The sequence below is a fragment of the Theropithecus gelada genome, chromosome 16 (genome assembly GCF_003255815.1).
Source record: "Theropithecus gelada isolate Dixy chromosome 16, Tgel_1.0, whole genome shotgun sequence".
Lineage (NCBI taxonomy): Eukaryota > Metazoa > Chordata > Mammalia > Primates > Cercopithecidae > Theropithecus > Theropithecus gelada.
Window position 1 is genome coordinate 63,234,608 of NC_037684.1, and position 27,666 is coordinate 63,262,273.

General features: G+C 49.5%; 1 protein-coding gene and 1 long non-coding RNA gene across 3 annotated transcripts; one reads left to right on the top strand and one right to left on the bottom strand.

Moving 5' to 3' along the window:
- Positions 1 to 1,080: 1,080 nt before the first annotated feature.
- Positions 1,081 to 27,644, bottom strand: LOC112609060. 2 transcript variants are annotated; one of them, XR_003116157.1, is made up of 4 exons: positions 27,516 to 27,644; positions 25,385 to 25,465; positions 25,122 to 25,215; positions 1,081 to 1,112 (listed from the first exon to the last, which is right to left on the bottom strand). It is a non-coding gene; the product is annotated as an uncharacterized LOC112609060 (long non-coding RNA). The 2 variants fall into 2 exon arrangements; XR_003116158.1 differs by lacking the exon at positions 1,081 to 1,112 and adding an exon at positions 17,238 to 17,920.
- Positions 10,318 to 26,061, top strand: ALOX12 (arachidonate 12-lipoxygenase, 12S type). Its single transcript, XM_025361392.1, has 14 exons — positions 10,318 to 11,859; positions 12,453 to 12,654; positions 13,825 to 13,906; positions 14,019 to 14,141; positions 14,257 to 14,360; positions 14,610 to 14,770; positions 15,643 to 15,786; positions 16,902 to 17,111; positions 20,962 to 21,048; positions 21,557 to 21,726; positions 22,172 to 22,293; positions 25,073 to 25,173; positions 25,282 to 25,452; positions 25,569 to 26,061. The coding sequence occupies exons 1-14, from the start codon at positions 11,725 to 11,727 to the stop codon at positions 25,746 to 25,748; spliced, it is 1,992 nt and encodes a 663-aa protein (XP_025217177.1). The 5' UTR covers positions 10,318 to 11,724; the 3' UTR covers positions 25,749 to 26,061.
- Positions 27,645 to 27,666: the final 22 nt, after the last annotated feature.

Sequence of the window (27,666 nt, forward strand, 5' to 3'; positions counted from 1 at the left end):
ATGTCAAAAAACGTACCTCTTAAGCACTCCTTCTCAGCAAATGACTGGAGCAAAGACTAATGTCACGTGCATGTGTATGTATGCTAGGTGCACAGTAACCAAGACATATGCCCAGGCACACCGGCTCACACCTATAATCCCAACACTGTGGGAGGCAAGGTAGGAGGATCACTTGAGGCCAGGAGTTCAAGACCAGCCTGAGAAACACAGGGTGACTTTGTCTCTACAAAAAATAAAAATAATAATAATAATTAGCCTGGTATGGTGGTGACAGCCTGTAGTCCCAGCAACTCGTGAGGCTAAGGTGGGAGGATCAGTTGAGCCTAGGATTTCAAGGCCATTAATGAAGAAACTAAAGAAGGAATAAATGAAGTTTATCCCTTCATTTGTTAAACAGATAAATAATATCTACCACTTAGGGTTTTCTAGGATTCAATTGAACACATTACTTTTCTTGCTTCCATCAAAACCATTCACACACACACACACACACACACACACACACACACACACAGCCCTGATTGCAGCCAATTGTTCTTGAGGATAGGAAGGCAATGTATGAATCTTAAGAGAGTCCATCTGCATTTTTCAGTTTACAGACACTGGTGGAGAAGACAGTGAAACCGGAGAACTTGACCTTGGAAAAGCATTTATTTATGTTAAGAAGTAGATGGCCCATTATTATTTACAAAATACCTTGAAGAGACATTTTGGTTTTGGAAAGAGGGCTGACAGAGCAGTGCTCGGAAAGGAGCACTGAGAGATAAGGAAAGGAGCACTGAGAGCTCGGAAAGGAGCACTGAGAAACAATGAGAGATAAGTTGTTTTACATAATAGAAGAATACAGACTTCACCTGATTATACTAAACAGAACCGAGATAAAGTAAGATTTTCCACAACAAGGCACTCAGGGATGGCGATGGAGGCGCTGTGGATCAAGTCAGCCGGAGAGAAATTTCTGGGGGCTGGAACGGTTACAAAACAATGTTAAGAATATAGCCAGGTGTGATGTCACACCCCTGTGATCCCAGCTACTTGGGAGGCTGAGGCAGGAAGATGGCTTGAGGCTAGGATTTCAAGGCCAGCCTGGGCTACGTGGTGAGATGCTGTCTCTGAAAAAAAAAAAGAAAGAAAGAAGGAAAAGAATGTTAGGAAGATAGATGGCTAATATCAAGCTTTACAGCTGATCCTGTCCTTATTTAAAATTCTAATAGTTTGTTCATTATGGATTTCTTCCATTCATTTGGGTGTTTTAAATATTGCATTAAATTGTTATTTATTTTAAGCACTGAGTTTTTGGTGCCCCCTTAAATATGGCACTCAAGGAGAGTGCCTCGCTGGCTTCACCCTGGTCCCTGCCCTTCTAAACCTTCAGGAAAAGTCTGTGACATGGACCAGCTCTGTGTTGATGATAGCTGCCAAATTGGGTTCAGCTCAGGGTGGAACAAAGCAGGCAAGACATGAACATTCTCTATAAATCAGTGAGAGCGATTTGAACAATGGAGGATTACAAGGTAAACCTTAGAGCAAAGAGAAAAGTAAACAGAGCATGGAATAGTGACGGGGTGTTGCTGGGGATCCCAGAGAAAAGGTGAAGTTTTGCTGTCCCCCGTGCCCACTGTTGGACCCTAAAGCTCAACCGTTCGTTTAGCTGAGCTTTTTCCAGATAGAATGAGAAATTCAAAATACCCTGGCTGGGCTTCCCGCTGGGTCCTGAAAGGAAAGTCCGAGGGTTGGGTGCTGGGTCCCTGAGGAATAGTCTAGCAGTGGGGGCTTGAAGTGGGGGGCCAGGATGGGCCTTCCAACCTCTTTACAGGAATGTTAGAGGCTGGGCGCAGTGGCTCACACCTGTAATCCCGGCACTTTGAGAGGCTGAGGCAGGTGGATCACTTGAGGTCTGGAGTTCGAGACCAGCCTGGCCAACATGGTGAAATCCCAACTCTACTAAAAATACAAAAATTAGCTGGGCGTGGTGGTGAACGCCTGTAATCCCAACTACTCAGACGGCTGAGGCAGAACAATCGCTTGACCTGGGAGGCGGAGGTTGCGGTGAGCCGAGATCGCACTACTGCACTCCAGTCTGGGTGACACAGTGAGACCCTGTCTCAAAAAAAAAAAAAAAAAAACAGAAATGTCGAGTAGAGCCAGTTCCAGCATAAGTGAATGCAAGGCGTTCAGAGATGCCATTCAGCGCACAGTATGTGTAGGATGGCTGTTTTGACATCATGTTTGCTTAAAATACAAATTGATAACAAATAAGAATGGTGCTTGTGTTCATCCCTGCTCCACCACTGATGTCTGGGGAGATAAGAACAAGGAAGGGGCTCCTGTCGGCCTCTGTCAGGCAAAGCCTCAGGGTACCTGTTCCACCCCTTGATGTTCTGATAAGTCCAATGTTTTATTTTTCCAGTGTCAGCAATTGAGCAGTGAGTACTACTAGAGGAATCATACCCTTGACTGGGCACGGTGGTTCATGCCTGTAATCCCAGCACTTTGGGAGGCTGAGGTGGGCAGATCACCCGAGGTCAGGAGTTTGAGACCAGCCTAACCAACATGGGGAAACCCCATCTCTACTAAAAATACAAAATTAGCTGGGCATGGTGGCGCACGCCTGTAATCCCAGCTACTCGGGAGACTGAGGCAGAAGAATCGCTTGAACCCGGGAGGTGGAGGTTGCAGTGAGCCGAGATTGCACCACTGCATTCCAGCCTGGGCTCAAAACTCTCTCAAAAAAAAAAAAAAAAGAAAAAAAGAAAAGAAAAGAAAAGAAAAAAAGAAAGAAAGAAATCACACCCTTGAACAAACAGGTAAATTCATGATCAACAACTTTCGCCTAGTGTCTCAGCCATGCCAGGCACTCCTCTCCCCGCCCCTCATTCAGCTCTCTCGCTGATGCCCTCAGAGTCTATTCAGACTTTCTCCACTCTCCTTCTATCTCTGAAATGCCCCTACAACTCCCTTGACCCTCAGAAGCCAGATCCTTGTCAACCACTTCACAGAGAAAATGCAACTCACCAGATGGGATATTTCCCCACACGTCATTTTCAAGTTCATTTGCTGCCAATTCCATTTGTTTTGATTTGTTTTCTATCACAAAGGAAGAATTGTCTCTCTTGCTTCAGGCCATGTTCCTCTACTTTTTTCCATCATTGCCCCCTTACGGAGCCTTTAAGACTTTTTTAATTTTTTATTTATTCATTTATTTATTTATTTTGAGACAGGGTTTCGCTCTTGTTACCTGGGCTGGAATGCAATGGCACAATCTCAGCTCACTGCAACCTTCGCCCCCCAGGTTCAAGTGATTCTCCTGCCTCAGCCTCCCAAGTAGCTGGGATTTCAGGCATGCACCACCACGCCCGACTAATTTTGTATTTTTAGTAGAGATGGGGTTTCTCCATGTTGGCCAGGCTGGTCTCGAACTCCCAACCTCAGGTGATCGGCCCGCCTCAGCCTCCCAAAGTGCTGGGAATTACAGGTGTGAGCCACCGTGCCTGGCCCTAAAACATTTTTTCCTAATTGCTCCCCCCTCCCACTACCTTGTGAAATTTTAACCCCTTAATACATGTTTGTGTACTCTGACCCTTTCAAGGACCATAAATCATTGCAATATCCAAGATGTGGTTGCCCGCTCTAAGAATGCATGATCTATCTATGGCCACAGCACCCTGAACGCATCCAGTCTCATCGGATCTCAGATGCTAAGCAGGGTCAGGCCTGGTTAGTACTTGGATGGGAAAATGCAGATATAAGGCCAGTTCCTCCACCCATTCTCCAGATTTTGCCTCCTCCCTCAGGGTCTTCCCCTCATCACTTACACCCAAGGCCTCCAGCATCGTAACCTGTCCCTCTCACTAGCTCTACTGATTACCCATCTCCAGCTCTGGCCTTCTGTCTGTTCCCTTCACAGCCTATTTCTCAAAAGGCAGGCTACCCTCCAAAATGCACTCTGCCTCCATCTCTCCACTGAATCTATTCTCTGTAATATCACGAACACACTCTGTGGGCCCACACGCACACATACTCTTTCAGCCAGCATTCCCCTGTAAGAGCACATTACCAGCCCTTGCCTAGGACATAGCAATACTGAATGATGTCTTTCACCAGAACTGTTTATAACCATCTGAAGCCTTTTTCCCAGCTTTACTGAGGTATGACTGACAAACAAAAGTTGGCTATTTTAGGGTGTATGACGTGATGTTTACTATATGTCTACATTTTGAAATGATTGCCACAATCAAACTAGTTAATATATCCATCACCTCACATAGTTACCTTTTTTTTCATTGTGCTGAAAATACTTCAGCAAATTTCCAGTATACAATACATTATTATTAACTATAGTCACTGCTGTGGTTGGGATATGGTTTGTTTGTCCCCATCAAATGTCATGTTGAAATTTAATCCCCAGCTGGGAGCGGTGGCTAACGCCTGTAATCCCAGCACTTTGGGAGGCTGAGGTGGGCAGATTGCTTGAGCCAAGGCATTAGAGACCAGCCTCGGCAACATGGTGAAACCCTGTCTCTACAAAAAAAAAATTAGCCAGGCATGGTGGCACATACCTGTAGTTTCAGCTACTAGAGAGGCTGAGGTGGGAGGATCGCTTGAGCCCGGGGAAGTCGAGGCTGCAGTGACCTGAGACTGCACCACTGCACTCCAGCCTGGGCAACAGAGTGAGACCCTATCAAAAAAAAAAAAAAAAGGAAATGCAATCCGCAGTGTAGCAGTGTTGGGAGGTGGGGCCTAGTGAGAGGTGTTTGGGCTATGGGGGTGGATCCCTCATGAATGGCCTGGTGCCCTTCTCACAGTAGTGAGTTCTCACTCTCATGAGCCTGGATTGATTCGTAGGGGAATGAATTCAATCCCATGACAGTGCGTTGTTATAAAGCCAGGCTGCCCCTTGGGTTTGGTTCCTCTTCACAGGTGCTCATTTCCCCTTTGACCTTTTCCACCATGTTTCAACTCATCACAAAAGCCTTCACCAGCCAGGTGCAGTGGCTCATGCCTGTAATCTCAGCACTTTGGGAGGCCGAGGTGGGTGGATCACGATGTCAAGAGATCGAGACCATCCTGGCCAATATGGTGAAACCTGGTATCTACTAAAAATACAAAAATTAGCTGGGCGTCGTGGCACGCGCCTGTAGTCCCAGCTACTCAGGAGGCTGAGACAGGTGAATTGCTTGAACCCAGGAGGTGGTGGTTGCAGAGAGTCGAGATGGCGCCACTGCACTCCAGCCTGGCAACAGAGCAAGACTCCATCTCAAAAAAAAAAAAAAAAAAAAAAAAAAAGAAAGAAAGTGAGATAGCGGCCGGACGCGGTGGCTCAAGTCTGTAATCCCAGCACTTTGGGAGGCCGAGACGGGCGGATCACGAGGTCAGGAGATCGAGACCATCCTGGCTAACACAGTGAAACCCCGTCTCTACTAAAAAATACAAAAAACTAGCCAGGCAAGGTGGCGGGCGCCTGTAGTCCCAGCTACTCAGGAGGCTGAGGCAGGAGAATGGCGTGAACCCGGGAGGCGGAGCTTGCAGTGAGCTGAGATCCGGCCACTGCACTCCAGCCTGGGCGACAGAGCGAGACTCCGTCTCAAAAAAAAAAAAAAAAAGAAAGTGAGATAGCATTATTACTAATATAGAGAAAGCTTTAGTGGTTGGGAGAGATTAAACAATCCACAACATTCCCTTAAACCAAGCCTAATCCAGAACAAGGCTCAAACTTTCTTCAAGTCTTCAAGTCTGTGAAGGGTGAGAGAGGTGAGGAAGCTGCAGGAAGCTAGCAGAGTTGACTCGTGAGATTTAAGGAAATTAGCCTTCTCCATAACATCAAAGTGCAAGGTGAAGCAGCAAGTGCTGATGGAGAAGCTGCAGCAAGTTCTCCAGAAGATAATTGAAGAAGGTGGCTACACTAAACAACAGATTTTCACCGCAGTTTAAAGTCTTATATTGGAAGAAGATATCATCTAGGACTTTCATAGCTAGAGAGGAAAAGCCAATACCTGCCTTCGAAACTTCAAAGGGAGGCCGGGTGCAGTGGCTCATGCCTATAAGTTTAAAGTCTCATACTGGAAGAAGATGCCATCTAGGACTTTCATAGCTAGAGAGGAGAAGTCAATACCTGCCTTCAAAATTTCAAAGGGAGGCTGGACGCGGTGGCTCACGCCTGTAACCCCAGCACTTTGGGAGGCCGAGGGGGTGGATCACAAGGTCAAGAGTTCGAGACCAGCCTGGCCAACATGGTGAAACCCCATCTCTACTAAATATACAAAAATTAGCCGTGCATGGTGGCACATGCCTGTAGTCCCAGCTGCTCGGGAGACTGAGGCAGGACAATCGCTTGAACCCGGGAGGCGGAGGTTGCAGTGAGCCGAGATCGTGCCACTGCACTCCGGCCTGGGTGACAGAGCGAGACTCTGTCTCAAAAACAACACAAAAAAAAACTTCAAAGGGCAAGGTGAGTCTCACGAGAAGCTAATGCAGCTGGTGACTTTAAGTTGAAGCCAGTGCCCATTTATCATTCTGAAAATCCAAGGGCCCTTGAGAATTTGCCTAAATCTACTCTGCCTGTGTCTTTACATGGAACAACAAAGCCTGGATGACACATCTGCTTACATCATGATTTACTAAATATTTTAAACCCACTGTTCATACCTACTGTCCACAAAAAAGATTCCTTTCAAAATATGATTACTCATTTAGAATGCACCTGTCACCCAAGAGCTCTGATGGAGATGTACAGGGAGATTACTGCTGTTTTCGTGACTGCTAACACATCATTCATTCTGCAGCCCATGGATCAAGGAGTAATTTTGACCTTCACATGTAATCATTTCAAAAAAACAGGGCCGAGGCGGGTGTATCACCTGAGGTCAGGAGTTTGAGACCAGCCCGACCAACATGGTGAAACCCTGTCTCTACTAAAATTACAAAAATTAGCTGGATATGATGGTGGCGGGCACTTGTAATCCCAGCTACTCGGGAGGCTGAGGCAGGAGAATCGCTTGAACCCAGGAGGTGGAGGTTGCAGTGAGCCGAGATTGTGCCACTGCGCTCCAGCCTGGGCAACAAGAGCGAAAACTACGTCACACACACACACACACAAAAACCTGACTGCAGTTTGAGCCACACTGGCAGAGGAGAAAGGAAAAGGATGAAACTATTCTTGTGTAGAAAAACTCTTTAACAAGCCTTTTTGGCTCTGAAATGTAAGGTCTACCCCCATCACCCACATCCCCTGGGCCATAGCCTAATGGAAGAAGCTTTGATCAAGAAGGTAAATTAGCTGAGTGCGGTGGCTCACGCCTGTAATCCCAGCACTTTGGCAGGATGAAGTGTGCAGATCACTTGAGGCCAGGAGTTTGAGACCAGCCTGGTCAACATGGCAAAAACCTCTCTCTATTTAAAAAAATATATATATATACACCAAAACTTAGCTGGGTATGGTGGCAGGCGCCTATAATCCTAGCTACTCAGGAGGCTGAGGCAGGAGAATCGCTTGAACCCAGGAGGCGGAGGTTGCAGTGAGCCAAGATCATGCCACTGCACTCCAGCCTGAGCAACAGAGTGAGACTCTGTCTCAAAAAATAATAATAATAATAAGTTAAATTGTTCTGTAGAGAGGTAATGGGAATGCGGGAGTTGGCTACTGGCATAGACAGCAGGGAATCAGGAGTTTGAAAGAAGAAAGTTTACATTTGGCATGCACGTGTGCCCACGCGGGCTTTCCTACTGCAAAGGGCGCTGGCAAAATAAAGCCCCTGGTCCTTCCTATATCATAAATAAGCAAAATGGCAGTTGTCAGGGACAAATAACAATTTAAAAATAAAACGGCCAGGTGCGGTGGCTCACCCCTGTAGTCCCAGCACTTTAGGAGGGAGGCCAAGGCTGGTGGATCACTTGAGCCCAGGAGTTTGAGACCAGCTTGGGCAACATGGCAAAACCCCATCTCTACAAAAAATACAAAAATTAGTCGGGCGTGGTGGCGCGGGCCTGTAGTCCCAGCTACTGGGGAGGCTGAGGCAGTATAATCACCTGAGCCTGGGAGATCGAGGTTGCAGTGAGCCGTGATGGCGCCATTGCCCTCCAGTCTGGGTGACAGAGTGAGACCCTGTCTCAAAAAAAAAAAAAAAAAAAAAAGCCTCCTAGTCAGTTTGAGCTATTATAACTAAATACCAGCCAGGCACGGTGGCTACGCCTGTAATCCCAGCACTTTGGGAGGCCAAGGTGGGGGAATCACCTGAGGTCAGGAGTTGGAGACCAGCCTGGCCAACATGGTGAAACCCCGTCTCTACCAAAAATACAAAAATTAGCCAGATGTAGTGGTGCCCACCTGTAGTCCCAGCTACTCAGGAGACTGAGACAAGAGAATTGCTTGAAACCGGGAGGTAGAGACTGCAGTGGGCCAAGGTTGTGCCATTGCACTCCAGTCTGGGCAACAGAGCAAGACTCCATCTCAAAAAAAAAAAAAAAAAAAATTAAAGGCTTAGTTCTCCCTGTTGAAAATAAGGGAAGAGACTTCACCCTCTCTTTTCTTGGAAAATTTGCTTTAGAAAACTTGTAAATTTTTTTTTTTTTTTTTTTTGAGATGGAGTCTCACTCTTGTCGCCCAGGCTGGAGTACAGTGGCACAATCTTGGCTCACTGCAACCTCCACCTCCCAGGTTCAAGCGATTTTCCTGCCTCAGCCTCCCAAGTTGGTGGGGTTACAGGCATCTGCCACCACACCTGGCTAATATTTTTTATTTTTAGTAGAGACGGGGGTTCCCCATGTTGGCCAGACTGGTCTCAAACTCCTGACCTCAGGTGATCCACCCATGTCAGCCTCCCAAAGTGCTGGGATTACAGGCGTGAGCCACCACACCCGGCAAGAAAACTTGTAAGTTATTTTCTGTCTCTTCAAAATGTGTATAAATCTTTTCAGAAGCCACACAGCCCTTTGCCAGCTCTGCTACTCAGGAATGTCTTTCACAAAGACCTGGGAGCCATCTCCTTGAAATGTAAATACCAAGAAAGATGGAGCCTTCATTTCCCAGTTTCTGTGGGAGGGTAGGACTAACTTAGAGGGACACTTTGCTTAAGCTGCAAAACTATCTGCTGTCATAAAAATCTGAAAAGCTGGCCGGGCACGGTGGCTCATGCCTGTAATCCCAGCACTTTGGGAAGCCGAGGCGGGTGGATCACCTGAGGTCAGGAGTTTGAGGTCAGTAGCCTGGCCAACATGGCAAAACCCCATCTCTACTAAAAATACAAAAACTAGCTAGGCTTGGTGGCTCACACCTGTAATCCCAGCTACTCAGGAAGCTGAGGCCGGAGAATCGCTTGAACCTGGGAGGTGGAGGTTGCACTGAGTTGAGATCACGCCACTGCATTCCAGCCTGGGCAACAGAGTGAGACTCCATCTTAAAAAAAAAAAAAAAAAAAAAAAAAAAGTGAGAGAGAGAGAAGTTTTTCTTCTGATTAAGCCAATTAGCTAACATAGATGGTCATCACAATTGTCAGATGCCTCTAGACTGCACTATATGTGACAAATGGTGCTATCAAGTCCTCCTAAGCATCAGTTTTTCTTGAGAACACGTATGTAATGGGCCGTAACTGCTTAGCTAGATAAGAGTGAGACTTCCTTCTGCCTCTGCAGTCTCTTAGCAACTGCCTGTGGTGTGCATCACATTCTGGTTTAATGTTTATTCAATAATAAAACTGTTTTCTTTCTTCACTACTTTCGTGGAGAGGTTTTTTCTGGGTTGGGAGAACATTGTGCTTCTAATTATATTCTCCCAACATAGCACATGTGCTTAAAAGGGAAACAAAAGGGGGAGGGGGAAGGGTCTAGAGTGGTAAGAGCTCTAGTGAGAGGCTAGGCCTAGAGAGGGACATGGAGAAACAGCATGGGAAGAGGAACGGTAGAGGAGCAATGCTAACATGCGCTTGTAAATAATAAAATCATAGCAGCTAATACATAGAGGGACTATGCACCACGCACTGTTCTCACTGTTTAGCCATATTCACTTATTTAGCATGTGCAGTAGCTTGAATCTGTTCTCTCAATTATTCATTCCCTCTCTCTGCACATGGCCGTGGAGTACACTGGAGTGGGCAGAAAAGGAGTCACAAAACAGCAGAGAAACAGTGCTTTTGGAAGTAGGTATGAGACAAACTCTTTTCTAGGCAAAAGTAACCCACGAAAATGTGTGTGGAAAGGCCAGATCCTACTATTAGGCAGGATGGGAATTTGAGCCATTTTATTTGGATATTACAGAATAGGGTGACCCCAGAAAACTGGAAGAACTGGGGACCAGCAAATGGCAGACCTGCAGTCCTGAGTACAGAGAATGTAGGCCAGAGTGGACCTAGAAGACAAGAAAGGGAATCGAATCCAGTAAGGGGCAGACACTTCTGGGAGGTCTGGAGGCTGGAAGGCGGGGCTGAAACTCCCACTCACTTACCTCTACCAACAACTAGGGCATCAAGTCATTTTTGAGGACTGGCTCAAGAAGGCAGATTTACCTTACACAGATTTACCTAGCCCAGGCCACCAGATACATCCACGGAGAGTCAAATGCATATCATCACTTGGATCAAGATCTAGACAGAGACCTGTGCAGCAGGCTTCATCTGACTGATTCCTGGACGGGAGACAAAGCCTGAGCTCCGAATCATCCTTCAATGTTTACAAAGGCCCTAAACAGCAGTTGGCCAATTGCTGTTCCTGGATTTCCAGGAGACCTGAGACCCATGAAGGACCAGGAAACAGCTTGGGGATAAAAGATTAACCTGGAACCTACTGGAGCGGAAGGGGCTGCGCTCACCTGGAAAGGACAAAGCTCGTGGGAAAGGACAAAGCTCGTGGGAACTGCCCATGTAGGCCAGGTCCCTAAGCAATTCCATCCGCACCGGAACAACCCGACTGGTGTTCCTGGGCGCCTAACACTGTCCGTACCCGCTATGGAGGTTGGACAAAATGAGATTTTCACTGCCCTGCCTCAGGCCTCTCTCAAAGGTCTGGCCCATGATATTTGGTGTACATTGGCACCCCAAAGCCCAGATATTTGAAACGGGGTGGGGAGCAGGTGTTGAGCTGCTACATTTCCAGGTTCTAGGTAGCCTGGGGAACCCCTGGTCGTTGACGGAAGCACAGCGTTCAAGGCCGGCAGAGCTCAGGTACTAGAAGACACATGGGCAGCGCCGGGTCTAGCTGCGGGACATCCCCAGACCCCAGCACAGCCTCCCAGGCCGACCTTCCAGAAGCCGGCCCACTGCCTTCCCCGGGTCCCAGCCCAGAAAAGCGAAGACCTTCCCCTCCGTTTGGAAGATGGACTCATCCCCTACTTCCTCCTAGCTCCCTAGAAGACCTGGAGACCTCGGGAAGTGTCCTCATCCATGTTCGCTCCAACCCAGGGGCTCCTGCCCACCCCGATCCCGCTTCCCGGGAGGTGCAGGAAAGCCAGCCGCACCCACCCCGTTGGCCTCACCCCGGCTCGGGCCCCTTTATCATCCCGCAGCTACGCTCCGACCAGGAGGCACAGCCAGTCCCCGCAGCCGGCTCTACCGCTCTGCTCGCAGGTTTGGGCTAGTCTGGGGCGGGGACTTGGGAGCGCCTAAAACTTGCGAGGAGGGCGGGGCCGCAGACCCGTCATTTAAAGGTCGGAACTGGCCCTGAGGCGCCAGCAGCCCTGGGCGGTCCCGGGAATCGCGCAGTACCGGGATCCCCTCGCCTAGGCTGCTGGGGGGCGCCATGGGCCGCTACCGCATCCGCGTGGCCACCGGGGCCTGGCTCTTCTCCGGGTCGCACAACCGCGTGCAGCTTTGGCTGGTCGGGGCGCGCGGGGAGGCGGAGCTGGAGCTGCAGCTGCGGCCGGCGCGGGGAGAGGTCAGCGTGGGGAGCGAGGGGAGCGAGGGGAGCGGGGGCAGCGGGGGCAGCGGGGGCAGCGGGGACTCAGGGCCGGGCCGAGCTGGGCTTGCGGCGGGAGGGCGGGAGGCTGGGGGCGAGGTGACAGCGCGACCTCGCGGACTGGGACTTCCACGAAGTTGGGACGCGTGGGGCAAGATCAGGGACAGGGTCCGGAGCTGGGATCCCGGGCTGGGCTCAACCCCATCTCCCTTCCCCGCCCCTGGTCCCGGCAGCCTCCAGTTCCTTCTCCCACTGACCCAGAGCCAAAGTAAGTATAAGGCGAGGGGCCAGACGTGAAGCTCCTCCAAGCACCGGCGCGGGGAGAGCTCAGTTAATGGGACCCACGGGGGCGATGCTGCTCCAGCATCAGCTCCAGGCACTGCGGGCCCTCGTTCTCCACCTGACTCCGGACGTCTGAGAGCCAAAGAGCAGATCTTGCGTGGGCGGGAACGAGGCGATGCTGTCTTTGGCGGCCCTGAGAAACTGAGGTTGCACAGGAGAGCGGCTCCGTCCTCGAAACGGCGTCGGTCGGGTCCCTCCTACTAAGTCTGGCCTGGGTCTGGCCCGCACAGGAGGAGGAGTTTGATCGTGACGTTGCAGAGGACTTGGGGCTCCTGCAGTTCGTGAGGCTGCGCAAACACCACTGGCTGGTGGACGACGCATGGTTCTGCGACCGCATCACGGTGCAGGGCCCTGGAGCCTGCGCGGAGGCGGCCTTCCCGTGCTACCGCTGGGTGCAGGGCGAGGACATCCTGAGCCTGCCCGAGGGCACCGGTGAGAAGGCGGCGTCGGGGAAGGAGGCGCAAGGTCCCGGGAACTGCTGCGGGGCTAGGAGGACAGAGCTAATGACGGTCGGAGCGGACTTAGAGGATGTATGGGCCCAGCGCAAGCGAAGTGTAGGGAACCCAGGGTGCTGGACAGGAAACGGGAAGGAGTTATGAATTCCCAAAGTTGTACACAGGCTAAGAGAGACTGCACTTGAGGCTGGAGGCAGGGAGTAAGTGATCTGGAGATCCCATCTTCCAAGAAGGCAAAGACAGCAAGTGGGAGTTGCAGCGATCCAGGAAAACAGAGATGCAAAGTAAACGTAGGAAGGAGATGTCGAGGTGACTCCGAAGTCAGGTGAGGGGACCACATGGAACAGGAGGGGGTGGGTGACCCGTGAGAGCAGACAGCTAAGGGAAGCAAACAGAGGATGCTGGAGAGCTGGTTTGGTTGGAATAACACGGAAGACACCCGCGAAAGACAAGCAGCGCACTGGCCAGCAGGAGGCAGGGAGGAATGAGGATGGCAAATACTGAATTTTTAACCACTGGTAACGAGTAAAAGAGAGATGAATCCAGAGACGAGTGAGGGTGGTAGGGATGGAACATCAAATCTATGACTTTGAGACAGGTGAGTGTAAATGCAGAAAAGAGCCAGAATAAGTCAATAGATACAAACTATGATGGTAAATCCAGAAAGGTGAGGTTAAAAAAAAAAAAAAAAGGCAAATGTAGAATCTTTTGAGGACAGGTGAAGGTGTGGCAGGTGAGGTTTAAGATGTGAAATTAATCAAAGCAATTTGTAGTAGACAGTAGGCGTAGGTGTAGAGGTGACTAAGATTTCATCACCTTAATTAAGGTGATTTTTTTCCAACCATAGATATTGATGAAGTAAGGCTAGGTAGGGGAAGATGAGAGAAGGAGCAAGAAATGGTGGCAAACAGGAGGTTTTTATCTATAGGCGAAGGATGAGGGCTGAAATAAGAGAAAGCAGGGGTGCAAAGTTGGCAAAGATGGGAAAAATGTGTCTGGGGGATAATCAAATGAGGCAAAGCCAAAGATAAATGCAACAGTGCATGGCTGAAAACATGGAATACGGCTACCCACAGGGAGATGAGGACAAGAGGTGGGCAGAGGACCAGACAGAGCCGTGAGGCCAATTGTCCTGATGTCTCCCCAGCCCGCCTGCCAGGAGACAATGCCTTGGATGTGTTCCAGAAGCATCGAGAGAAGGAACTGAAAGACAGACAGCAGATCTACTGGTGACCACCCACCCCTTAAACTCCCCCTGCCACCACTATCCCACCCCTTCCCTGCCCCTGCCCCCATCACTGACCATGACATCCTTCCTGAGGCTTTGTCCTCAACTCCTAGCTGGGCCACCTGGAAGGAAGGGTTACCCCTGACCATCGCTGCAGAGCGTAAGGATGATCTACCTCCAAATATGAGATTCCATGAGGAGAAGAGGCTGGACTTTGAATGGACACTGAAGGCAGGGTGAGAAAAAGGCTGGACCTAGGAGTGAAATAAGGGCTGGGAGGTCCAAGAATGATGGTAGATGGTGAGGAACTGAGGGATCAGCTGATGAGTTAAGCCTCAATACCTGTCCTAGGGCTCTGGAGATGGCCCTCAAACGTGTTTACACCCTCCTGAGCTCCTGGAACTGCCTAGAAGACTTTGATCAGATCTTCTGGGGCCAGAAGAGTGCCCTGGCTGGTCAGTGGTTCCCCCAGGTCTCCATAATCCTTTAATGGCCCCTCTGGATGACTCATCACACTCCACAGTCCCCTGTAACTCTTTGCAAGAAGAGACCTTATCATATCTGGTCAACTCAGAGAGGCCTTGAGAATGAAAACTCAGAAGCTGGGTTCAGGGTGGGTCATATACCTGAACCCCTGGGGTTGACTCTGGAGGAGGGATATGCAGGCTGTGGTACATATATCCTCCTTCCACCGCCCCCCACAGAGAAGGTTCACCAGTGCTGGCAGGATGATGAGCTGTTCGGCTACCAGTTCGTCAATGGTGCCAACCCCATGCTGTTGAGACGCTCGACCTCTCTGCCCTCCAGGCTAGCGCTGCCCTCAGGGATGGAGGAGCTTCGGTCTCAACTGGAGAAAGAACTTCAGGTACCTCTCCTTCCCCTGCCTGGCACTGTTCTCTCCTTAGTAGTGTGGTGAGAACGGACAGATAGAAACCAAACTGAGTCAGAGGAAGGCAGACTGCAGTACTGCGCTGCCCCTTGGTGCAGTCCTGTGCTGGAAAAATACAGAAATAAAATATGTAGCGGAAAAAACTATGAGGAGCTCCCAGCATGAAGGGGAAAACAGAATGGATCCCCAGCACACAGCGAGGGGCTGGAGATGTTAGCAGGAACAGTGACATGCCCTGGCCGCAGTGTTTTGGACTCCAGTGTTCACGGGCAGGGAGAAAAGTGAGGAAGTGCCATCAGGTGCAGAGAATCTGGGCGGCTTTCTAGACAAAGAGAGCGGGGTTTGGAAGCGATGGACTGTCCTGAGCACAAGCCTAGGCAAAATGTGTGCGTGTGCACGTGTGTGCTGTATGTGGTGGCAGGGGCAGCGAGGAGAAGCTCTCTGGAATATTTGGCAGAGGAGGTGAGATTTGAATAGGGAAGGAAAGAGCATTTGCTGAGCTGATAGGGGCCAAAACCAGAGCGCGCACCATTCAGGAATGATCGGAAAGGTGCCTGGCCATTTGACAGGGGATCAGTTTACAATGCCTGTGATGCCAACTGGATTGAGCAGGCCTGGTTCCAAACCCAGATCTGCCACCACATCCACGCACAAGACATCTACCCTCACCAGACTGTTTCTTCACTTTAAGATGACAGGAACTGGACCAGGGGCTCTAGTTCTCCCAGCAGGACTCCGGTACTGACACAGGAGAACGGCAAGAAGCCAGACTAAATCTCTTGCCCTTTGCCCTGGCCCCAGGGGTAGACTTTGAACTCTCAAAATGGATACATCCCTCCTGTCCCCAGAATGGTTCCCTGTTTGAAGCTGACTTCATCCTTCTGGATGGAATTCCAGCCAACGTGATCCGAGGAGAGAAGCAGTACCTGGCTGCCCCCCTCGTCATGCTGAAGATGGAGCCTAACGGGAAACTGCTGCCCATGGTCATCCAGGTAAGGGCCCTGGGCCTCTCCGGCAACACTGCACTCTGTTCACCTCAACCTCTGCTCCCAGGGACCCAGCCCCCGGCTCTTGGCTCCCAAACCCCATCCTCACTCAGTGAGACTTGCCTTCATGTCACTATTTGCCTGTACTCTCGTCTCCCCTGCTCTCGTCTCCCCTGCCTCATCCAACTAGAAGTACTTGTTCAAGAGTCAAAATGGCCTCTTGGAGTTCTCATCCTGTATCCAATGGTCCTCAAACTTCAGTGTGCATCAGAATCACCTGAAGTGCTTGTTGAAATGCAGATTTCTAGATCCCACCACCAGATTCAGTATGTCTGGGGTGGGAACTGAGAGTTTGCGCTTTTGTAAGTTCCAAAGTGATGCTGACACTACCAGGTCAGGACTACACTTTGAGAATCACTATTTAATCTCTCTGTGGCCTCTGACTCTGAACCCTCATCATCTCTTCAATATCTTGTCTCTCAATTTTTTTTTTTCTTTGAGACATAATCTCACTGTATCACCCAGGCTGGTGTACAGTGGTGCGATCTTGGCTCACTGCAACGTGCGCCTCCTGGGTTCAAGCGATTCTCCACCTCAGTCCCTCCAGTAGCTGGGACCACAGGCATGCGCCACCACGCCTGGCTAATTTTTGTATCTTTTGTAGAGATGGGGTTTCGCCATCTTGCCCGGGCTGGTCTTGAACTTCTGGGCTCAAGTAATCTGCCTGCCTCGGCCTCCCAAAGTGCTGGGATTACAGGTGTGAGCCACCGCACCTGGCCTTCTCTCACTATTCCTAACAGTCAGGTGACAAGAACTGTCAATAATCTCACACCTCCTGCTTCTCTTTCACATTCCACCACCCTCTGAGCGCCAACCACCATCTGGCCCAACCAGAGAACAGGGCCTCCTTCTGGACCCCCTTCCTCCAGCCCCTCCTGCCCTCCACCTGACATCAGGGCACTCCAGCTAGCGAGCGGCAGGCTGGGAGGGTTCGCAGTCCTCCTGCCAGACTGTAACCTCCTAGAAGGCAATAATCTTACTTAGTCATCTCTGTTTCCTCGAGAATGCTGACTAGAATGTCATATACGGAATGGGAGTTCAATCATTTCTCTTTCTCCCAGATTCAGCCTCCCAACCCCAGCTCTCCAACCCCAACACTGTTCCTGCCCTCGGACCCCCCACTTGCCTGGCTCCTGGCAAAGTCCTGGGTCCGAAATTCAGATTTCCAACTGCACCAGCTCCAGTACCACCTGCTGAACACGCATCTGGTGGCTGAGGTCATAGCTGTCGCCACCATGCGGTGCCTCCCAGGACTGCACCCCATCTTCAAGGTACTTATTAATCTATTCAATCACATATCCCTCAGACCCCAGAGAGAAGAACAGCCCAATATCAAATGATATTGCAGCAGCAAAAACTCTTTGTCGCAATATGTGAGTGAAGAGGAGACTGTATCGATATCTTGAGATGTTGATTTTAATTACGTGTATTAAGTTTAGTCACTTAACATTATACAGGAACCCTCTGAAATTCTCAGAGATCTGACCGTCTAGCAGTGTGCTCACAGCAGAGCTTGAACACTGTTAGTAAAACAAAAGCCGTATTCCTACCTTAGATTTAGTATTCAGCCAGAAAAACAAGTGGTGCCCATAAGAACCAACCAGAGAACAGTATCTGGTACTAGAGTTTGAAATCACAAGGGACAGCCTATAACAGTCTAGTATTGATGAAGAATGTTTCTCCCCAACTGAGGAGTCAGCTAAGTAGAAACAGATCAACAGACAAGGAAGAGCAGCCAGCAAGCCACTCATACCTGCCCAACAGTAAGGTAGATAGAGATGTACGTTAGCATGGTAATGACAGGAATGAAAAGGAAAGAATCTAAAATGTAGTGAAGGGAGGAAACAGTAGCTGCAGCGTGCCTGGGTGTAAGAGAGAGAAAAGCCAGAAGTCCAAGCTTCTGCCACACCTGTAAGTCCATGGGGCGGGTGTGTTATACTGACCTAGAAATACTGTGGTTTTAAGAGCTGGGTGTGGTGGTTCATGCCTGTAATCCCAGTGCTTTGGGTGGCCAAAGCAGTATGATTGCTTAAGACCAGGAGTTCAAGACCAGCCTGGGCAACACAGCAAGTCCCAGTCTCTAAATTAAAAAAAAAAAAAAGAAAGAAAGAAATACTATAATTTTATAAAACAGTGAGTTCAGTATATATCTCTAGGGAGAAGGCAAAATAAGACCTGTGCTTGCTTAAGAAAATGTTCTTAAAATCTTGATGAGGCTGGGCGCGGTGGCTCACGCCTGTAATCCCAGCACTTTGGGAGGCCAAGGCGGGCGGATCATGAGGTCAGGAGATCGAGACCATCCTGGCTAATGCGGTGAAACCCCGTCTCTACTAAAAATACAAAAAAATTAGCGAGGCGTGCTGGCAGGCGCCTGTAGTCCCAGCTTCTCGGGAGGCTGAGGCGGGAGAATGGTGTGAACCCGGGAGGTGGCGGAGCTTGCAGTGAGCGGAGATCGCGCCACTGCACTCCAGCCTGGGCAAAAGAGCGAGACTGAGACTCCGTCCCGGAAAAAAAAAAAAAAATCTTGATGATACTTTACATATAGGGAATGTGGCAGAGGGAGCACAAAAATGATACAAGCTTACAAACCAGAGTAATTGTCCGAAACAGTAAAGTTAGGAGAAACCAGAGTTGGCAAAAATGAGGTGTCCGGTTTCAGGTACACGGAGTTTGATGTATTGGCAAGATATGCAAGTAAGTCCTGGGTAAAAACAACTGAATTGTTTTCAGCTGGGGGCCTCCACCCGGACCCCTTCAGCCTGGCCAGCACAGCTGTGCTGCCTCTGGAGTTACCCCTTCAGTAACATAGACAAGATGGAGACCCGTCTGATGAGTGGAATCTTGGATTGCCTTCATCTCACGCTGTCTCCTGCTTCTCCATCCTCTGCTCCACACGAACAGGAGAAGCCTCTATTTGCACTTACAATTCCCTTTCCTAGTTCAGTGCTCTCCGTGTCTCCACTCACCACAGTAATGCCATCCCCCGGCAGACAGCTGACTTGCTGGCAGGTGCACACAAGGGTCAAGCCTGCAGCTGTTTTTTTTTTTTTTTTTTTTTTTTTGAGACGGAGTCTCACTCTGTTGCCCAGGCTGGAGTGCAATGGCCGGATCTCAGCTCACTGCAAGCTCCGCCTCCTGGGTTTACGCCATTCTCCCGCCTCAGCCTCCGAGTAGCTGGGACTACAGGCGCCCGCCACCACGCCCGGCTAGTTTTTTGTATTTTTAGTAGAGACGGGGTTTCACCATGTTAGCCAGGATGGTCTCGATCTCCTGACCTTGTGATCCACCCGCCTCGGCCTCCCAAAGTGCTGGGATTACAGGCTTGAGCCACCGCGCCTGGCCTGCCTGCAGCTGTTCTTAACAGTGGCCTATGCAGGCTCTGGCTTTGGATTGCTGGGGTCTTAGTCCTGAACCCCGGCCTCAATAATTTCCAGATGTCCTCATAAGTTCCATCGTGAGGTTGTTAGAGGTTAAAATGACTTAATGGTGTGACACGGCCGGGCGCGGTGGCTCAAGCCTGTAATCCCAGCACTTTGGGAGGCCGAGACAGGCGAATCACGAGGTCAGGAGATCGAGACCATCCTGGCTAACATGGTGAAACCCCGTCTCTACTAAAAATTACAAAAAAAAAAAAACTAGCCGGGCGAGGTGGCGGGCGCCTGTAGTCCCAGCTACTCGGGAGGCTGAGGCAGGAGAATGGTGGGAACCCGGGAGGCAGAGCTTGCAGTGAGCTGAGATCCGGCCACTGCACCCCAGCCTGGGCGACAGAGCGAGACTCCGTCTCAAAAAAAAAAAAAAATGGTGTGACACAAGCTAAATGCTACAAAAAACGTTAGTTCTTGCAATTTTTTTTTTTTTTCAGAGACAAGTTCTCACTCTGTCACCCAGGCTGGAGTGCAGTGGCGTAGTCATAACTCACTGCAGCTTCAAACTCCCGGGCTGAAGCGATCCTCTAACCTCAGCCTTCAGAGTAGCTGGGACTACAGGTGTGCACCACTATGCCTGGCTAATTTTTTTTATTTGTTGTAGATACAGGGTTTTGCTATGTGGCCCAAGCTAGTCTCAAATTCCTGGGCTCAAGCGATCCTCCTGCCTCAGCCTCCCAAGTAACCTGGATTGCAGGCACATGCCGCCACACCCGGCTAGTTCTTGCAATTATTATTATTAGGGATTGTTCATCCTTAGGCATCCTCTCTCCTCATGTGAACTTTGGCCTTTCTGTGACATTCGGCATCTTTCATGAATCTTCTGAAAAGCTTCAGATTAATGTGAGCTGCTCTGATATCTTAACACCCAAGGTATCACTTGGGTCACTGCCAGCATCCAGCATCAACAATTCAGACAAACAGCAAAACTGCTTAAAACCTGCATATTAACTACGTGGAAAGGAAGATAAACAGTCTAAGATAAAAAGAAACGCATGTAAGGACCAGGTGGCCCGTTTTCAATAGCCAAGGAAAAGCAGGACAGGAGGGGTCCAACAGTGCCTAAGTAGAGGTGGAAAAAGATTTGCTTAAACAGGTAGCTGAATACAGCTCTTCTAGTTCTGACCGAAAGTACTCTCCCCGCCCATCCCCTGAAGAAACCCAACCGTGAAACAACTAAAAGATGGAGATACAGCTCTGATAATAAGCAGGGAGGCTAGTTTCAGAGAATGTGAATGACAGAGGAGGTAGCAAAGAAAATCAGAAGGGGCTGATTCATAAGACACCTATACTCAAGGTGGAAACAATGAAGCGGACAGCTACTATTCCAGGACTCTTGCGTGGACTGGACACTCTCCAACATCCTTAGGTGAGCAGCACCACAGCCCCTGAGATAAGAGAGTCTATTACTGCCCCCTGTTGACAAAAGAAGAGATTGCAGATTCGAGGGTTATTAACTTGGCCAAGTCTCAAAATGAGGAGTAAAGTGTAGGTTAAAATCCTGGTCAGTCTGGCTCCAGGGCCCAACTCACAGGGAAGTTGGAGAGCACGAGGGTGAGTGATCAGAGCAGCAGGAGACCAGCCTGTCAAGAAAAGCATCAAGAGGAGAAGGCGCCATGCTGGGTGCCACGCCCTACCAGGAAGGACCCCAAGCATGGCCTTCACCAGTCACACCCTCCAATCCCCTCCTCTCCAGCTCCTGATCCCCCATATCCGCTACACCATGGAAATCAACACCCGGGCCCGGACCCAACTCATCTCAGATGGAGGAATTTTTGATAAGGTGAGGAGGGTACGGGGCATGGCACTGCCTCATCCATCTCTCCATGAGCTACCCCTTTCAGGATCCAAGACCAACTATGTGTGAATGTCCTCACTCTTAACCTATGAACCTGTCCCTTTTATACCCATGTCTTTTTTTTTTTTTTTTTTTTCTGAGACACAGTCGCTCTGTCGCCCAGGCTGGAGTGCAGCAGCGTCATCTCAGCTCACTGCCACCTCCGCCTCCTGGGTTCAAGCGATTCTCCTGCCTCAGCCTCAAGTAGCTGGGATTACAGGCGCCCACCACCATGCCCAGCTGATTTTTATATTTTTAGTAGAGATGGGGTTTCACTGTGTTGGCCAGACTGGTCTCGAACTCCTGACCTCGTGATCCACCCGCCTCGGCCTCCCAACGTGCTGTATACCCATGTCTTAATGTCTGAAAATCTCACATCTGCCCCGCTTTATGGAAGATGCGATGGTTCTCCAGCCCTGTTTCCCCTGCTAAGACTTGTGATCTCCTGTCCCAGGCGGTGAGCACAGGTGGAGGGGGCCATGTGCAGTTGCTTCGTCGGGCGACGGCTCAGCTGACCTACTGCTCCCTCTGTCCTCCTGACGACCTGGCTGACCGGGGCCTGCTGGGACTCCCAGGTGCTCTCTACGCCCGTGATGCTTTACGGCTCTGGGAGATCATTGCCAGGTAAGGATGAGCTGACAAATGGGGGAGGAGGAGGGCTCTGGCCTGAGGTCAGCATGGGGCAAAAGCAAGAAGGTCCAGACAGGAGAAGCAGAGAACTCAATCCTGGGGAGAAATGAGGAAGAGTGAGGTCACAGGGGGTGGCTCTGAAAATGAGGAGACTGGGATGGGGCAGAGAGAGGAGGTGAGGGAAGCTGTTGGGGGAGACTGGGGGAAGTGTCTGGAAAAATCAGGATTTCTGAGGATGTGTGACAGCAACCATGTGAATTCCTAGAACTAAGGACCCAAATCTCCCATGAGATGCTAGCGTGTTTAGAGGGCTGAGGATGTCCCAAAGGCAAGGTCTTTTCCCAGATACTGTGGAAGCATTGGGCAGATGCCACAGAAAGAGGAATGGAGGTCAGAGGCCAGGGCCTTCTGCTCTCAAGTGCCTTTTCCCCCTGGGCAGGTATGTGGAGGGGATCGTCCACCTCTTCTACCAAAGGGATGACGTAGTGAGGGGGGACCCTGAGCTGCAGGCCTGGTGTTGGGAGATCACGGAGGTGGGGCTGTGCCAGGCCCAGGACCGAGGTAAGATCCATTCCAGAGAGAGAAGAAGCTCCTGGGAGACTCTGCTAGGGCCCCTTCCCAGCCCTGCCCTTCTGGGGACAGGACCCCAGCCTCTCATCACACCTCCCTTCCTCCCTCCACACAGGAAAGCATACGTATCCCATTCCCACCTCCTCAAACTCAGGACAATTCTAGAGACCCAAGGACTGTCCTCCTCAGATTGCCTGGCCATCAACCCCTAGTCCCACCCCACCCCCATCACAGATGCCCCTGAACTGCCATATCCTGGGGCCACCAGGCCAGAGCCACAGCTGAGAGGGGTCTGCACAGTCCCTGCTGGGCTCATATTCTCCCCTGATGGTTCCATTTTCCTAACTGAGGACGTAAATGGGAAGATTTTCCCTCCAAAGCCCATAAGGACCCACCCTGGCTTTCCATCCCTCTCTTCCTGCCTGCCACTGTCCAGCACGCCCAGAGGGTCCAGGAATACGGCACGCTTGCTACAGTGCAAGGTCAGCTCTTGATGCAAGCTCAATCCTATACATGCTTTGCCTCAAATCCAAACTCAGCACCCTGATCCTTGGGGCTCAGGTTTCTTTGGCTAATCCAACCCTCCCACCCGAACCACCCCTTGGCCAGAATCTAGCCACTACCATATGTGAACCTCTGAGGAAGAAAAAGCCTTTGCTGAGCTCTTAGGTTTAATCACACAGGCCCCAGCCTGGACTGCTGTCACTCATCCTTTGGCCCCTCCCCTTCACACTTCAGATCTAGGCCTTGAATACCATCCTCTGCCTCTGTGGGACAACTACAGACGTTTACTGGGGAGCCCTTATGGCCAATCCTGGGAATGTGGCAAACATCCTTACCCTGGAGGGAGCCTCTCCCTGGCGAAGCTGCACCACCCCACCCTTCCAGGAACAAACTCTCTCTAGTTCTTCTCAGTACAGTCCCTTAGACTCCTAGCAGTTTGGGCTACTACAACAAAACACTGGCCGGGCACGGTGGCTCACACCTGTAATCCCAGCACTTTGGGAGGCTGAGGTCGGTGGATCACGAGGTCAGGAGTTCGAGACCAGCCTGGCCAACATAGTGAAATCCTGTCTCTACCAAAAATACAAAAATGAGCCAGGCGTGGTGGTGCGCACCTGTAATCCAGCTACTCAGGAGGCTGAGGCAGGAGAATTGCTTGAACTTGAGAGGCGGAGGTTGCAGTGAGCCGAGATCACTTCATTGCACTCCAGCCTGGGCAACAGAGTAAAACTCTGTCTAAAAAAAAAACAAAAACAAAAACAAAACCACACACCATAGACTGGGTGGCTTACAAACAACAGAAATGTATTCCTCACAGTTCCAGAGGCTGCAAGTTCAAGATCAGGTTCTGGCGAGAGCCCTCTTCCAGGCTGCCCACAGTCGATTTCTCCCTGTATCCTCACATAGCAGAAAGATAGCAAGCTAGCTAGCTACTCTGTCCTCTGCCCATTCAGGAGGGCTGTATCCTCATGCCCTAATTATCTTGTGGGGCTCCACCTCCAAATACCATCACAATGGGATTAGATTTCAATATAAAAACTTTTCAGAGCCAAAGATACTCAGTTCATGACACACGTTAATTTAACCTCCACTAACTGCCCTCCCCCTTGTTCTCTTTCAGTTCTCATAGCTCACCTCTGTCTAGTTTTCCCAACAGGCATTTTAGAGGCTAAAATTAAAAATGCTGTGGGATTAGCAGTCAGGAATCTGAGTTCAAGGTCAGCCTCTGCCTTTTCCCGACTATGCAGTCCTGACAGTGTATTCTCTATGGGCTTTGATTTTCTTACCTATGAAATGAGAGTAATTGTATTTATTCCACTTAACTGATAAGATTATTGGTTCTCCCAGCACTTTGGGAGGCCGAGGTGAGCAGATCACCTGAGGTCAGGAGTTCGAGACCAGCCTGGCCAACACAGTGAAACCCCATCTCTACTAAAAATACAAAAATTAGCCGGGCATGGTGGTGGGCGCCTGTAATCCCAGCTACTTGGGAGGCTGAGGCAGGAGAATCACTTGAATCCGAGAGGCGGTGGTTACACTGAGCCGAGATTGTGCCACTGCACTCCAGCCTGGGCAACAGAGCAAGAGTCCGTCTCAAAAAAAAAAAAAAAAAAAAAAAAGACTATCGGGTCTCTGAGCCCCCATATCCACTGTAAGATGAGTGGCCTGAGATAACCTTTGTGGGAGCCCCCCTAGCTGTGACACTGGACATCCATGACTTATTCCCCACCTTATAACACAGACACTTGTAATTCTGTCTGGGTATAGGAGTAAGCATTCCTAAATTATTTATTTATTTTTTAATTTTTAAATAGAGACAGGCTCTTGCTCTGTCACCTGACACCAGCAATCCTCCTGCCTTGGCCTCCCAAAGTGCTGGGATTACAGGCATGAGTCACCGACCATGCATCCCTCAATTCTTAACCACTTTTTGAGGCAAGGGATATTTGGTCACTCAGAACTTTTCAGCCCCCAATGCTTCCATAACAATAATTATTACTTATTGAGCATTTATTATCGACCAGGTGATTTTGATACACCATCTCATTTATAATGTAGGTATCATCCATATTTTACAGGTGAAAAAACTGAGGTTCAAAGAGGTTAAGCTGGCCTATGGTAACTAAGTGTAAGTGACTGAGCCAGGACTCAAACCCATGTCTGATGCAAATATGTCTAAATAAAATGAACAAATACTCATCAATTCTAAAATACGGGCATCCCAAAACAATAACCTTTGTTCCTCTCCTATTCCTTTCCTGCCCAGGTTTCCCTGTCTCCTTCCAGTCCCAGAGTCAACTCTGCCATTTCCTCACCATGTGCGTCTTCACGTGCACTGCCCAGCATGCCGCCATCAACCAGGGCCAGGTATGGACAGCTGAAAGCCCAGGTCCCTGAAGGCAAGGTGACCTGAGGGAGAGATGGGAGTTCAAACCCTAAGTACCAGGGTTCTAGGGTTACAGTTTCTTCCTCCAGCTGGACTGGTATGCCTGGGTCCCTAATGCCCCATGCACAATGCGGATGCCTCCACCCACCACCAAGGAAGACGTGACAATGGCCACAGTGATGGGATCACTACCTGATGTCCAGCAGGCCTGTCTTCAAATGGCCATCTCATGGCATCTGGGTCGCCGCCAGCCGGACATGGTGAGAGGGGACTCTGGGGAGAGGGAAATGACAGTTGGAAAGGAAATATTAGAGTGGGGACTGGGCTCTAGGTGCGTTCATCTTTAGAAACTGACTGATCCTTTGTTCTGTCTCAGGTGCCTCTGGGGCATCACAAAGAAAAATATTTCTCAGGCCCCAAGCCCAAAGCTGTGCTAAGCCAATTCCAAACAGATTTGGAAAACCTGGAAAAGGAGATTACAGCCCGGAATGAGCAACTTGACTTGCCCTATGAATACCTGAAGCCCAGCTGCATAGAGAACAGTGTCACCATCTGAGCCCTAGAGTGACTCCACCTGCAAGATTTCACATCAGTTTTAGGACTGACATTTCTATCTTGAATTTCATGCTTTACTAAAGTCTCTGCTGCTAAGGCTCTATTTCCTCCCCCAGTGAAACTCCCTACATTAGTATCCCACTAGCCCAGGGGAGCAGTAAACTTTCTCTGCAAAGACTAGATCCTTTTATACGCTTTGCAGGCCCCATAGTCACTGTCTGAACTACTCAGCTCTCCTGCTACAGCATGAAGGCAGCCACAGACAACATGGAAATGAGTGTGACTATGTTCCAATAAAACTTTATGGACACAGATATGAATGTTACATCACAAAATAGTCTCTTTTGGTTTTTATTCAACTATTTAAAATGCAAAAAAATCCACAAACAAATGTGCTTTGTTTGAGACACACACAGCCAGGCTACAGACTGGATTTGGCCCTTAAACTCTGCACTAGCCTGAGGCCCTGACCCTACTTCCAAAACATCCAAGATCATGGAGCAGGGGGATTTCTTAGAAAAATCAACTTCCAGCTAACTCTCCATTCCCGGGAACTAACCTTCATGCCGGGTGGCCGATGTATAAATTCCTGACTCGGTTCTTTGGCAGTTTCCTTCCACCCATATTTCTCCTGTTCACCCATGTGCCCCAAAAGTCCCTGAATAAGAATGATGCTTTGGGGGCAGAATAAAAACCACTGCCCCAAAATAGCTGCTTTCTCCAAACAGTCCCAGATGACAGGCACATACTTCATGTCTCAAAGCTACTTTCCCAGCCCCTTTAATACTCTGGGATCTATGTGTTTGTCACATTCCAAGTTATCTTTCACAAGCCTTTTAAGAACAATATGCACAAAATAAATGGACAAGAACTACAAAGTTATTCTAGGCAATGATAGTGTTTATTTGTTAGGTCCTAGGGCCTCAAGGTCAAATGATCCCTCTCAATTATTCTGAGGTCATTGTCCTCACTAGAGTGGGTACAACTTGCTCAGTGCAAAATTGTGCTCTTCAAACATTCCTATTTCTTTTTTTTTTTTTTTTTCCTGAGACGTAGTCTCCCTCTGACGCCCAGCCTGGAATGCAGTGGCGCCATCTCGGCTCACTGCAACCTTCGCCTCCCAGGTTGAAGCGATTATCCCGCCTCAGCCTCCCGAGTAGCTGAGATCACAAGCTCGTGCCACCACGCCCGGCTAATTTTTGTAATTTTTAGTAGAGACGGGGTTTTGCCGTGTTGACCAGGCTGGTCTCGAACTCCCGACCTCAGGTGATCCGCCTGCCCCGACACTCATATTTCTAAATAATTATTAAAGATCTGTCACTCATCAGTTAAGCATACAAACGGCTTTTTTGGAGAGGATGACCTATTTATATTTTTAAATCTTATATCCTACCTTATTCAAAAGACCTATCAGTTTTCCTAGTTTAAAGTAGAGAAGCAAAGTGACATTTTTATGTACATTTAACAGGACTGCTTACCTTTACAACCTGCTCAGTCGGCTTTCCCTGGACTTCTCCTAACTGCCCATTTTTCCTGAATTTGGCATCGAGAGTTACAGTATTTCAAGTGTGATGATAAAATATTACTTAGGAGAAACAGTTCCAATGCCAAGAACCTTAAGCAATTTTAAAGCGTTCTAGCCACAAAACCATGCCTGACCCCCAAAAGGGGGTCCTAACTCCTTTATACTGTCAGAATCTCCATTTTAAAAGGGAGGAGTGAGTAGAGATAGAAACGCTCTCTGTTGGTGATAATCTGTCTTACTTACCATTTCCCCAACACAGGAGAGACTAAGGAATTTCAGGTAAAAATCGGATGGTTCCAATCCTCCGATCCTAAGAGACCATCGCCCCAGTTTCCAAGAGCTCCGCCAGTTTGACTTTTTTGCCCAACGCCTGGTTACTGCCAGTTCCTCGTCA

Coding starts and splice junctions, on each gene's coding strand:
- ALOX12 (XM_025361392.1), top strand. CDS start 11,725: ATGGGCCGCTACCGCATCCGCGTGGCCACCGGGGCCTGGCTCTTCTCC. Junction 21,049..21,556: donor ATGGAGGAATTTTTGATAAG/GTGAGGAGGGTA, acceptor CTCCTGTCCCAG/GCGGTGAGCACAGGTGGAGG. Junction 22,294..25,072: donor GTGCCAGGCCCAGGACCGAG/GTAAGATCCATT, acceptor TTTCCTGCCCAG/GTTTCCCTGTCTCCTTCCAG.